Source organism: Prionailurus bengalensis, chromosome E1 (genome assembly GCF_016509475.1).
Source record: "Prionailurus bengalensis isolate Pbe53 chromosome E1, Fcat_Pben_1.1_paternal_pri, whole genome shotgun sequence".
In the NCBI taxonomy this organism is placed as follows: Eukaryota; Metazoa; Chordata; class Mammalia; order Carnivora; family Felidae; genus Prionailurus; species Prionailurus bengalensis.
In genome coordinates this window covers 20,021,439-20,035,006 of record NC_057347.1, presented here as the reverse complement: position 1 = coordinate 20,035,006, position 13,568 = coordinate 20,021,439, and the positions used below count along the sequence as shown (strand labels likewise).

General features: G+C 49.4%; 1 protein-coding gene and 1 pseudogene across 1 annotated transcript in view; both read right to left on the bottom strand.

The window, feature by feature from the left end:
* Window positions 1-1,101: 1,101 nt before the first annotated feature.
* LOC122484729 lies at window positions 1,102-1,791 on the bottom strand (annotated as a pseudogene).
* A 4,218-nt stretch (window positions 1,792-6,009) lies between these two features.
* ADAP2 (ArfGAP with dual PH domains 2) overlaps window positions 6,010-13,568 on the bottom strand; it is a 30,263-nt gene continuing 22,704 nt past the window's right edge. Inside the window, exons 7-11 of the mRNA XM_043583661.1 lie at window positions 13,165-13,248; window positions 9,880-9,942; window positions 8,480-8,557; window positions 7,599-7,827; window positions 6,010-6,369 (exon numbers count right to left, since the gene is read on the bottom strand). Of these exons, the coding sequence (XP_043439596.1) occupies window positions 6,335-6,369; window positions 7,599-7,827; window positions 8,480-8,557; window positions 9,880-9,942; window positions 13,165-13,248 (489 nt within the window). The 3' untranslated portion in view covers window positions 6,010-6,334. The remainder of the gene's footprint in view (window positions 6,370-7,598; window positions 7,828-8,479; window positions 8,558-9,879; window positions 9,943-13,164; window positions 13,249-13,568) is intronic.

Here is a 13,568-nt window from a genome sequence, read left to right as displayed (position 1 = left end):
GTTACTTTTCCATGAGCTTAAAGAGCTAGTAAGTCATTGTATCCCTTTCTGCCAAATGCCCTGACTGTGAAAATGAGGCCATCAATTGGTGACCTGGGTCTCTGAGTGTCCAAGATGAGCAGACCCCCTGCAGACCCATACTAGAACATGCAGTAAAGGAGGAAAATAAACTTGGCATAGGTTAAGCTTACTGAGATTTAGTGGGGGCAGCATTACTTTGCCTATCCTGGTTGATATATTATTGCCTGGATTGTGTTCCATGGTTTCCTCATTTGTAGTAAACTCAGCTTCTCCACGCCTGTCTTTTCTGAAATATAGACACAATACCAAGACACATGCTCAAATTTTCCATCTTAAAAAATAAAATTTTTGAAGGGGCACCTGGGTAGCTCAGTAGGTTAAACGCCCGCCTTCGGCTCAGGTCATGATCTCACGGTTCGTGGATTCGAGCCCCGGGTCAGGCTCTGTGCTGACAGCTCAGAGCCTGCAGCCTGCTTTGGATTCCGTGTCTCCCATTCTCTGTCCTTCCCTCGCTCTCACTCTTTCTCTTCTCTCTCTCAAAAATAAATAAACGTTCAAAAAATTTTTTTTCATTAAATAAAATCTTTGCGAGAAGCATCCTCTAGCCACCTCTCCTTCTCTTCTCTACGAGACACCTAAGTTTCTTGAAAGAGCAGATTAACCAATGCTCTTCAAATGTCTTCTTGGACACTTCCTAAAAGTTACATGCAAAAAACATGCAATGGTTACCAGAAAAGGGGTAGGGGTGGGTAGTCAGCCCTAGATGTAAAGACCCATGAACAAGGCTCATTTTCTGTCGGAGAGTCTGACATCATTGTTAAATTCAAACAGATGTGCTGATCCACATCACTGTGACACTGGGTTCCAATGTTAAGAAAGATGGGAGAGGACAAGTTCCTGAATTTGTGCACTGGACGAAATGGCCGTATGACTGCCATTAACATCTATCAGTGCTTTGCCCTTACTGGATTCCTTCAGGGACAAAGTATATTTTGTCAGGGGAAGAAGTCATTAAATGTACATCATCCTTATTTCCACTCCACTTTATGTGAATTCAAAATATCCAAATATAAGCCCAAGCACCCTATTTTAATATTTATTTGTTTGTGTATTCATTCATTCCTTCCCTCACTTATTTATTGAGGAATAAACAATTTCATTGGGCTCAGACCAGGAGTCCGTGGGCCTCAAGGACTTCTGTGTATTTGTCGGTCTTCTTCTTCACATTGTTTTTGGCCTGTTTCTGTAGCCTCATGAGATGCTTTTTCTTCCCGTAATGGATCTTGGACTTCTCCTTCCTCTTCTCCTCCAGGGTGGCTGTTACAGCCTGGTACTTCCAGCCCACCTCATGAACCAGGTGCTCAGGTAAGGAAATGTTCGTGTAGGCTTCAGACGCACAACCTTGAGGGCACCGGGAACCACCACCATCCCCTTTTTCTTGTCATAGGGTGGCAAGATCCCATCAAACACATTGAGGCGGTCCAGGGAAGCCTGGCCTCCCATGGTCCTGTGGGGCAGCGTGCCTTACACTGTCCTCCAGAAGATGCGGCTGAGCTCTGGGGATGGGCCATGGGATGGGTTGAGGCTCAGCGGCTTGTGGAGGAAAGCCAGGTACTTAATGTTTTTGTAGAAATTGCCAGAAGTGCTGATGCCCTCATAGCGCACCACTACAACCTTCCAGCCCAGCAGCACCTGTTTAGACACAGTGGCTTCCAGGTGGCCCAGGAGATGGCCCCTGCCATTGAGCCCCAGGACCTGCCCCTCCTCCATCTTAAGCAGCTGCCTGGGGAAAACACCCCATTTTTAATGCCAAACTTTGTCACCAACAAAAATCTGCAAAAAAAACAAAGGAAGTCGTAAACCCTGACCTCAATGCCTTAAGAAACCTTCACTGGCACTGTTAAGAGAATGGGGAAAAACTGTTAACAGATTGGGGGAAAATATTTGCACATCCCATGTTTGTCAAAGGACTAGCATCAAAGTATAAAGAACCTCTGGGGTGCCTGGGTGGCTCATTCAGTTGAGCATTCAACTCTTGATTTCAGCTCAGGTCATGATCCCAGAGTAGTGGGATCAAGCTCCACCATGGGCTTCATGCTGGGCATGGAGCCTGCTGAGCAATCTTTCTCTCTCTGCCTCTCCCCCACTCGCAGGCACGCTCTCTAAATTTAAAAATTAAAACAAAAAAGAATTTTTTTTGCAATTAAATGATGCAATTAAAATGATGCAATTAAAAAATGAGATATGGGGGTGCCCAGGTGGCTCAGTCAGTTGAGTGTCAGACTTTGGCTCAGATCATGATCTCCCAGTTCATGAGTTCAAGCCTCACACCAGGCTCTCTGCTGTCAGCGCAGACCTGCTTGGGATCCTCTGTCTCCCTTCTCTCTGCCCCTCCCTCTCCCTCTCTCTTTCTGTCTCTCTCTCTCTCAAAAATAAAAAAAAATTTTTTTTTGAAGAATGAGACATAGGCACAGTCACTTCTCCAAAGATATAAAGTTGGCAGATAAGCACATGAAAAGATGTTCAGCATCATCAACCGCTAGAGAAATGCAAATGAAAACCACGGAGATAACACTACATATCTACTGAAAACTACTAAAATTAAGAATACTGACAATACCAAGTGCTGGTGAAGATACAGAATGACTGGAACTCTCTGCCTGGTTCTGTGGCACAACAGACCATTGGACTTCTGGGCAGAGTAACTAGAACTCTCATACGTTGCTACCGGAAATGTGAAATGGCCCGCTCTGGAAAACAGTTTGACAGTTTGTTATAAAGGTAAACATACATCCACCACATGGCCTGGCAGTTTCACTCCAATATTGGTGTGTGTATCCACAATTCTCTCCTTTTTATTGCTGAGTACTATTCCATTGAGTAAACAAACTGTGGTATGTCCATCCAATGCAATACTACTCAGCAACAACGGGGAAGAATTGTTGATACATGCAATGACTTGGATGAATCTCAGGGATGTTATATGAAAGAAGCCAGTCTCAAAAATCACATATGATGTAAAAAAAATTACATATGAATGATGCCATTTATATGACATCTCCAAAAACATAAAACTGGACTGATGAAGAACAGAGCAGTGGTTGCCAGGGGGCAGGGGAAGGGTGTGTCTAGAAAGAGGTACACTAGGGAGTTTTTAAGGTGACGTAACCATTCTTTATTCTGAATGGGGTGGTATGAGGCCATATATATATATATATATATATATATATATATATCAACATTTATAGAACAATACAAAAGAAATGTCAATGTAAAAAAATAAAATGTAAAAAAAAAAAGGCTTGTCACTCTTTCAAATGGTTTCTTAAATTTTTTTTTTTTACATTTATTTATTTTTGAGAAACAGAGTGAGACAAAGCGTGAGCAGGGGAGGGGCAGAGAGAGAAGGAGACACAGAATCTGAAGCAGGTTTCAGGCTCTGAGCTGTCAGCACAGAGCCTGACGCAGGGCTCGAACTCATGGAGCCGTGAGATCATGACCTGAGCCAAAGTCGGATATTCAACCGACTGAGCCACCCAGGCGCCCCCAAATGGTTTCTTTATTTGGCATCCCAGTGATTTTTATGCCTTCAAGCAATGTACTCCAGTAAGGTTTAAGATGGGTAAGAGGTATGGCTTTCTTTTCTGGACAAGAGAAGGAGGTTTAGGAAAGAAGAGATGGGAAGGAGAGCTGGGGTGCAGGCCCACAATTACACATTACAATGATGCTTGTGATTACTGCAGTGGCCTCCCAATTGGTCTCTCTGCTTCCTACTCCTATGCTACGCTGCTGTGTTGTTTTCCTCAATTTCAAGTCTGATCATGTGACTTTCCTTCTTAACGCCAGGTAGCTAGCTGTGTTACTGCCTGTGTATTTCTTTCTTCCTCTCTAGACAGAGCTCACCGGTAATTAAAAAAAAAAAAAAAAAAAAGCAGACCCTTAATATACAACCCAGCAGGTGTTGAAACAGACATTTTCAAGGTGCTTTAGGAGCCAGAAGAGGGAGCACCCACATCATGTCTGGGCTGTCAGGAAGCCTCAACAAAGACACTCCAATAACTTTGCTAGCCCTCTGGGGGATCCATAGGAAACCCCCACAAAAAGCAGAGAATAAGACGCTCCCAGCCCTCTGGGTCTCCACCAAAATGAAGAGAGAACACTAAGTGTCTTTCTGCACGTGACCTGAAGGACAAAGAATCATAGAGCTGGGACCTCGGTGATCTATTTCTCTAACATTTCAGCCTTTCCAAGTTTCTTTCGGTTCCTCTTTGCCATCTAAGGGCCTTTGAACATTTTTTTCCCTCAGACGAGCGTTTTCCTCACCCTCTTCCCTTTGACTAACCTCTAAATACTTTTAAGGTTTCAACTTAACATCACTTTCTGGAGAGGACGGAGGCCCTCCCCTCCCCCTCCTTAGGGGCAACCCTGTGTTGCATGCTCCCACAGCAGCCTGTATTTTCCTTTCTGGACACGCGTGCCATTGTCCCACCCTGTATAAGAGTTGCCTTCCAGAAGCCTGTAATCTGGGACAGCAGGTACCATCTGGTTCCTGCCCTGTTCCCAGGGCTTGGCACAGAACCTGGCACCGGGGGGCTGCTCAAAAGTATGTGTTGCTTGCATCGCATTTCAATAGTTAGTACAACTTCCTCACTTGAAAGCGAAAAACCAAGGCACATAGGTAGGAAGGTGAGGTGTCCAACAATCTCAAGTTAGTGGCAAAGCCAGAGCTGGCACGCCGACTGGATGGCTCTCTCTCTGCCCTGGGGTCCAGTGGGGTTCTCCTTGGCTTGCTTCTTTCTTCACAGAAAGTTTTGTTTTGTTCTGTTTACCAATCTGGGTTTTAATTTCTTCTCAGATGTGCACAAAGATGGGACTTTCCCACGGACATTTTTGATTCATGTAGAAAAAACAGTGCTTTTGAAGAGTGAGAAGTGGATGGTCTCTTTAAAAGTTTCCCCACTTCCAACTTTTAAGTTTGAACACTTTTGAATCTCTAGAAAGTTTGCACAAAAAGGACAATAGAGACTCATCTATACTTCACCTGGATTCATCAGCTGCTAACATGTTGCACAGCGGCTCGCTTTCTCTAGCTCTTTCCCTGTATATATATTTCCTATCTTATATATATATATATACACACACACTATACATATATATATATACACACACACTATATATATACATATATATATATGTATATACTCTATATATACATGTACACGTACACTTATTCTTTGCCAAACCATTTCAGAGACAGTTGTAGACTAAAAATTATTACACTTTACCCCTGAACACTTCAGCACGTATCCCTGAAGAACAAGAACAATCTACACAAATACAACATAATTATCAGTTTTACAACACTCTTGGCTAGTATACATCCATGTTCAAACTTCCCCAGTTATCTCCATTATGTCTTTTTTTTATAAATTTTTTTTTCAACGTTTATTTATTTTTGGGACAGAGAGAGACAGAGCATGAACGGGGGAGGGACAGAGAGAGAGGGAGACACAGAATCGGAAACAGGCTCCAGGCTCTGAGCCATCAGCCCAGAGCCTGACGCGGGGCTCGAACTCACGGACCGCGAGATCGTGACCTGGCCGAAGTCGGACGCCCAACCGACTGCGCCACCCAGGCGCCCCACTCCATTATGTCTTTTATAGCTGCTTTGTAAAAATCCAGGATCCAGGGGAGCCTGGCTGGCTCAGTCAGGAGAGTGTGCGACTCCTGATCTCGGGGTTGTAAGTTTGAACCCCACGTTGGGTGTAGAGATTACTTACAAATAAAAATCTTTAAAAAAATAAATCATAAAAATGCAGGATCCAGTCAAGAATCATGAATTGCATTTTCTTGCCTCCTTAGTCTTTTTAAATCTAGAACCCTTTCCTCACTACTTTATCTTTCATGATACTGACACTTTTGAAGAGTCCAGGCCAGCTGTTTCAGAGAATGTCTCTAATGTGAATTTGTCTGATTAGTTCCTCATGGTTAGATCCAGATTAAACTTTTTTTCTCTTTGAGCAAAAATGCCACTTGCATGACACGGTGGGTGGCTTTCCATTGCAGTGCCTTCATTTCAGATGTCCTGGGCCTTGAGGACATGTGCCAGAGCCCCAAGACCCCCAGGGCTGGGCAGTGGGAAGGCCTGGGGAGCCAACAGGTAAAGGCCAAAGCTTCAGTCTTGGCAGAGTTCATGGCCGGCGATGGCTGTTGCCTATGGGGCCCTCCAGCTGGGCAACCAAGGCCAAGGTGAGAACTTGTCCTTCCCACCACAAGCTCCGGGTGACCAGTGGCCAGCTCCTCAGCTGATGGGTCACCTGCGGCCGTGGCTGCCCTCTGTTGATGCAGCTGCCAGAGGAACAAGAAGAGAGCTGAGCCAATAACCACGGCAATGCAGTCCTACTGGAGAGAAGGGACAGCGAGGGGACAGAGCACAATGACAGTGAACAAGAATGAAAAACCGACCAAAAGGGTGCGAGACAGAGGGGACACACACACCAGAGAAGGAGAGAAAAGCAGAGAGTGAGAGACACAGAAACTTCGAGACTCAGACACACAGGCCCATGGGGAAAAGGAAGCACCAGCTGACGCCCTTCGCCAACAACTTCCAAGTCCGCTTCTTAGGCTCTTGGTTTTAAGATTTTGGAACGTGAAGGGACGCCTGGGTGGCTTAGCCGGTTAAGCGCCAGACTTTGGCTCGGGTCATGAACTCACAGTCCGTGGGTTCGAGCCCCGCATCAGGCTCTGTGCTGACAGCTCAGAGCCTGGAGCCTGCTTCAGGTTCCGTGTCTCCCTTTCTCACTCTTTGCCCCTCCCCTGCTTGTGTGTGCTCTCTGCCTCTGTCTCTGTCTCCCTCTCAAAAATAAAAAATAAACATTAAAAAAAAAAAGATTTTGGACAGTGAAAAGAGTGTGTGTTTTATACTGGTCAGATTCAAAGGGCACAAGGGTTTCTCCTAAGTGCCCGTGTGGGGTCACCCACTCACTCACCCTGTACTTTTCAAAAACACAGAAGTTCTCCCTGGTGCCCCCAACCAGGCCCTGGGCCAGAAGTTTCCTGCCCTAACTCAGAATGTCTTCCCGTTTTTCACAGAGCTGTCAGCCACAAAGAAACCTACTTCTAACACATCTGGGGTGAAGGGGAGGAGGAGAGAAGCAGACAGAAGGGAGGATCCAGAGAAAAGAAGGGTGCTAAAAATAGCCTTCCCTCTGCGGGTAGGGAGGAACCCAAGACTGGGGGGCAGGGGCTGCCCAGTGGGTGTGACCTTAGCTAATAATAATAGGCCAGGGTTTTCTCAGGAGGAGAGGGACTGGGAGGGGTGGGGGAGGGTGGACAGAGAGAGAAGCTGCTGGTTCCTGGACACAGCGGTTCTGGGATAGGGCTCCCCACAGAGGAACTTTGCACAGACGGAGGGGGCTTTCTGATAATAATGTGCACTGTCTGTACTTTTCTTTGGCAGGAAGAGAAGAAAATGGGAAAAGCCATGACCTCGGCTTCAGGGCTCACGGCTGAACCCCACGAGGCCCCTTTCTGCCTTTGGCCAAAAGGACCAACCCTAGGCCGTGCGTGTGTCTTACCGAGGAGGTTGAGGGGCGTCAGGGGGCGGGAGAGGACATCCTGAAAGCTCTCCAGCCATTCCCGCTGCTCCTTCTCGCTGGGGCAGGTGAAGACGAACCTCCGCTCAGGGGTGATGATGGTGAGGCCAGCTTTCCAGCGGTTCCCTCGGATGCCCTTGGGCAGGTCTTCATATACATCATACCCCTGCTCGTTGCTCCCAAGAAAAACCTGGCCCTGTTCAAAGGCATCCTGGAAATAGAAGACGTGTGGTCATCAGAGGCCACACCTGGGGCAGAGAGACACCTGCAGCCCTGCCATCTCCCCAGCTCTATTTTAGAAAGAGGTGTTTTATGTGCATGGCAGGGGTCTCTGCTGGGGATTTCTGTTTGGTGGGACCCAGAATGTGAAAGGGTAAAAAAAACATAAATCACACATGTGATCTGTTAAAATAATACTTGACATTTATGGACAGCTTATATGCCCCAAGATTTCAAGCGGTTTACCTTAAGTAACTCATACAATCCTCATGGCAACCTCTGAGGAAGAAACTGAGGCACAGAGATTTAAGTGCTCTGCCCAAGGCATACCACGAAGTGGCAGGGCTGAAAGTTCTAAAGCCCACAGTCCTAACCACTAGCCTCCTGGTGACAAGTGAGCACTGGAAACTGGAGGATGAGAAATGACCTGTTTAGCTGCATTGGCAGCATTTAGGATACACGACTTCCGGCAAGGTGCGAGAGAATAGCTCCACGCCCGGGAGATGACTTGGAGGCAAGCAAAGGTGGAGGTGTGTCCCTCGCTAGGCTTCTCCAGCCCTGTAGCTTCCCCCACGGTCCCCGGCTAGTACTGACCCCTCCTCTGCTTGGGGGTGCATTGGAGAGGGGCCGGCAGTGGCTCTTACCAGTGGGTTCTTGTAATAGAGCAGCCTCCGCTCCTGGGGATCCAGGGCGAACCACCTTTTCTTGAAAGGTTCTCTCTGCTGCAAAAGAGGGAACCTCATACCAGGGTCAGCCGAGTGGGGGTAGCAAAGAGGTCAGAGAGCCGGCCTGGGCTACACCTCGGGAGCTGGCCAGTCCCCTCCCCCTCAGACACCCCAGGGCTCCTCCCTGAAGGCTCTGCCCACCCTCTCACCCCCTGCCAGCTGCGCCCCGTGCCTCTGGGTGCTGCTGTGGGTAGGAAGAGGCGCCCTCCTCCTTCTCAGGTTGTGGACAAGAAGTCTCAGAAAAAGGAAGCTGGGGAAATCAGAAGTAGTCACTGCTCAGCAATGCTGAAAGCGCTGGCCTTGGCGGAATTGCAACCGAGGTCAGGGGAAAGAAAGCCCCCCGCAAGAATCACCGCAGACTGGCTGTGCCACTGGCTGGTGAAGGCAGAAAACACAATGTGCAACCCTTCCAGTCCTTGTTAAGCTGCCCAGGGGCTTTCTTTCACACCGATTGCCTAACCCCTTCCACCGCAGTCTTGACAACCATCTGGTCAACATAGTACACCTTTAAAAAATCAAAAAGCATTGAGTTGCTGCTGCTTTGGGAGTTTGTTTTGTCTTGTTTTGTTTTGTTTTGTTTTGTTTTGTTTTAGGGGGCTCCCTCTGCTTTCCCTTCTCCTCCTCCCTTCCCCTCTTCCTCCCCTTCCAACCACCAGGACCCTCACCAGCCAGACTCCTGGCTTGGAGCCTCACCCTTCTCAGCCCCCAGGAGGGGGCTTAGATACCCTCACCACAGGCCTCCAAGGGAGGTCCAGGAGCGGCCAGGCTTCCCTGCCTTCACAGATGAGTGCAGATGAGCAACACTGGGGGTTGGGGCAGGTTCAGTGAAAGAGCAGGGGCTGAGTTGGAGGGAGGGGGTGTGTGCTGGGGAGGGGTGTGTCCCTGTGTGTGCAGAGGTGTGTTTTCTCAGACCAATCACAAGCGCCTGTCTCACTCGGACGGACGGTCCCGGTAGGTCCCCAGAACCAAGCACACGGGGGTTCTGGCAAGTGCAAAAGCTGTCCCCCAAAGAGTCCCTTTTCAGCTCTGCTCTCCCAGGAGTCGGCTCAATTAGATGGAGCCAAGGAGAAAGAAGCTGCCGGTGATGCTGATAAAGGAGGGGATGCCCACGGGTCGGGAGATGCGCCAGCACGATGCTGGAACACATACCAGCTCACCAGTCTCCACTTGGTCTTTGGCCCCAAGAACTCACAAACATTGGGTTACTTCCCTTCCTCTTCCCACCCCCCTAGGTCCCCACTTTCCTACTTCCCAAATCCTGCCCTACTGCCTCCTGGAACCAGGGCCCTGTGAGTCCCACAGAGAGCGGTGAAATGTACCTTTGGGCCCGTCTTTTCCATGAAGCCTTGTTTGAGGTAGTTCCTGGTGATGAGGGGCACGAGCTGGGGGAAGAGAGACATACACTGAACCCCTGACTCACATGCCAGGGGCTCAAGGCTCCCCAACAAAGGGGAAGTTTGGAATGGGGAAGGATGTGTGCTCGTGGTTCACGGGGCTATATTTGGAACGTGGGATGGGTGCAATATTAACATTTCACCAGAGGCAGACGACAGCATCTCAGATGTTTGCAGAGCTTACCGGCAGAGCCGAATCTTGGTTTAAGGACTTAGTTAGTCTAAGGATTCCTTCAGTATCCCCAAGAGGTAGACATCGGCGAGGCTCTGAGGAGACCCTCCCGGTGTCATCAGGGGGCATATTCTGAGGGTCTACTCTGTGTCAGGCTCTGGGTACCCTTCTCAACCACCGAGTGAGGTGGGTTTTTTTTTTTTTTAATTTTGTAAATGTTTTATTTATTTTTGAGAGACAGAGTACGAGCAGGGGAGGGACAGAGAGAGACACACACACAGAAGCAGGTTCCAGGCTCTAAGCTGTCAGCCCAGAGCCCGACGCGGGGCTCGAACTCATGAACCGCGAGATCATGGCCTGAGCCGAAGTCGGAGGCTTAACCAACTGAGCCACCCAGGCGCCCCGCGAGGTGGATATTTTTATCTTCGCTGGACATCTGAACACACCAGGCCCCAGAGACGTGGTTGGGGATTTTCCCTGAGTCAGGCTGCTGGTAGGACAGAAAGCTGGGATTTGCACCTAGGGCTGCCAGACGCTAGACAGACACTCACGGTTCTCCCGCCACTTCACCATGACACTGAGCATAAACATGCCAGAGCCCTCTGGCCAGGCCCCCGGCCAAGACCTGGCCCTTACTGGGGATTCTAACGCAGGCGCACAGGAGATGGTAGCAGAGTAGGCAAGCAGAGAAAGTTCTGGACTAGGAGCAGGGGGACCTGGGATCTAGCTGCAGTTCTGACCTTGACAAGGTGTATGACCTTGGGAAGACCTTATCCCTCTCTGGGCCCATGTCCCCTGAGTAATAAGGAGACTGGATTGTGTGATCTCCAGGAGCCCTTCCGGCTTGCCAACCTATGCTCAGAGAGGTTTCCAGGAATTAACGCTGGCCCCCTATACCCTAGGGGGTCAAACTGGCAGCCTAGAGCTTCCAATGCAGCCCAGGCTTCCGAGGGCAGAGGGGGTTCTCCAGAGCTCCAGAGCCCAGGACGGGACAAAGGGGAAGTAAAGTCTGGGAAGTCTGAAAGGAAGAAAACTGTGAAGAAAATAAACTCCCCTTTCCCTAAAATACATTCTGCAGGCCTTAGTTCCTTCATTTGGAAAAGAGAGTCCCAAGCTGCTTAATAGTCTGAACCTGAGCCAGGGCAAGCCTGGGCTAGGCCTAGGGAAACAACCAGAAGAAGACAGATCACATGGATGGAGTGCTGCTTGCTGTACCTCAGAAGCCTTGGCTCACTCCATTCTCACAACAGCCCTGGAAAGTAGGCGCTGTCCCATGGTGACAGAGGAGCAACCGAGGCTCAGAGAGGTGAGGTGATGTGTCCCAGGTAACACATCAGCTTCTCTGACTTCAGAGGCCACACGTTTCTTAGTCTAGGACCACGTTCCGCACTGGAACTCTCAGCTGTCTGACCTCTGCATCCCTAAGCTTGAGGCAGGTCCAGGCAGTTGTCCAGAACCTCACACATACCTGGGCACAGCAGGAGTTAAGGCAGCAGAGAGATGTTGGTTGGGGCGGGGGGAGGCGGCGGAGATCAACAGTGGGTGAGGGGAGGCAAGAGGACATTGAGGAGTTGGCCAAAGACCAATTTCCTCTGCAGGGGTCAGCAAAGTTGGAGAGTCAGCCCAATGACTCAGGCTGAGAGTCTGCACTTTGTCCTCCAAGATCTCCAGTCAGCAGGCAGCACCCACAACGCCTTCCTCGCAGAGCGTGCATTCACCCATGCTGGGTGCTGACTCTGCAGACCCGGAAGGTCTTGACCCTTGGCTGGAATCGCTCCCAGGGAGTTGTGATCTCGGTGCATCACCAAGCCTGGAGTGGACACCCATTTCCAAAACTTAGCTCCCTGAAAACTGTGGAATTAAGGAGAATTTAAGCTTTCAAGGAGGGTCTAACAGTTTGGAATAAGAAAATACCGGGTTGGGGGGGGCACCTGGGTGGCTAAGTTGGTCGTGCCTCCGACTCTTGATTTCGGCTCAGGTCACGATCTCATTATTTGTGAGTTCGAGTCCCACATCAGGCTCTGTGCTGACAGCGCAGAGCCTGCTTGGGATTTTCTCTCCCTCTCTCTCTTTGTCTCTCTCCGTCTCTCTCTCTCTCTCTCTCTCAAAAAAAAAAAAAAAAGTTCCAGGATTAATATGGCATCTCCACCCCCATCATTTACAAAATCCTCTAAGAGCAGGGCCTAAAGCAGACACCAGCCCATAGCACCTCAGAGCTGGAAGGAACCCTGAACATGACCCAGACCAACCACCGTCTTACAGATGTGGGAACCGATACTTGGAGAAGTGCCATAACCAGCAGCTGTCAAAGAGCGAGTTAGTGACAGGGCATCCTTGAGAACCCAAGCCTCCTGGCTCGAGGCAGCATCCTCTGCCCCACACACCTGAGAGATGCAGACAGATGCCCTACATGTCTGAGGACAACCAAAATGAAGTTCTCAGGGTCACCGTTACCTTGGCCACAGAAGGAAGACTGTTCCTGTCAGAACTGTAATGGAGAAGATCCCATCACCTTCCCGAGACCAGAACACAAAAGGGCAAAGGGAGGACACTCGAATGGGAAGAGCACCTTTGGGTATTCACTTGACCTTCTTGGAACTCAGTTTCTCGTCACTAAAATGGGAATGATTACCCCATCTCACTGGCTGCTACAAGGGATTACTGGATATGAGGGAATACAAGATAAAAGGGGCTGAAAAGCACTTTGAAAGCAGCACATGAAGGATCATTTGCACATTTCAGTGGGAGGAGGGGTCAGAAAGAGATGCCCCAATCCCAAGCCCCTTGACACTAGGGACAGTGGCTATGCATCCCTAAGAGAGAGTCTCACCTGCATTTTGGAGGCTGCCTTGCCATGTGTGAGGCCAAACCCCCTGAAGAAAGAGTCTTTGGTTTCCCTCTGAGGTATCCACCCCCAAATCTCGAGGTCCTGTCCACAAACAAAGCTAGTCTAGCCTCTGAGTATTTTGGGGGTCAGCAGACAAGGAAAAGAGGTGGCAGGGAAGAGACTCAGAGGCTGGGGTCCACATTTAGCTCACCTCAGACTCTGGGAGCTCAGGAAAGGCCGTTTTTAGGTACTGCAGACGGGCTGCACGGAGGGCATTGAACCAGTCCACTATCTCCTGCGGAGAAAAATGAGGACATCAGCCTGTGAGATGGAGTGGGGGAGGGGGGCTGAGTCCGCTGGCAGGAAGCGGGCTGGGTCTTCAGGTTCAGCACATGCACACACCCTCGGTTCTGCTCAGCGGCCAGTGCGCTGATCACAGAGCCCAGACGCTCCCCCCACCCCAGCAGGTGGGAACCCTCTGACTTGGAGACATCCAGAGCCCAGGGGAGGAGGAAGGTGAACTGCACTGGAGTTCCGAAATGGCTTAATATGCATAAGAATCACCTGAGGATCTCTTTAAAGTGCAGATTTGGATCCAGTGGGTTTGGGGGTGGG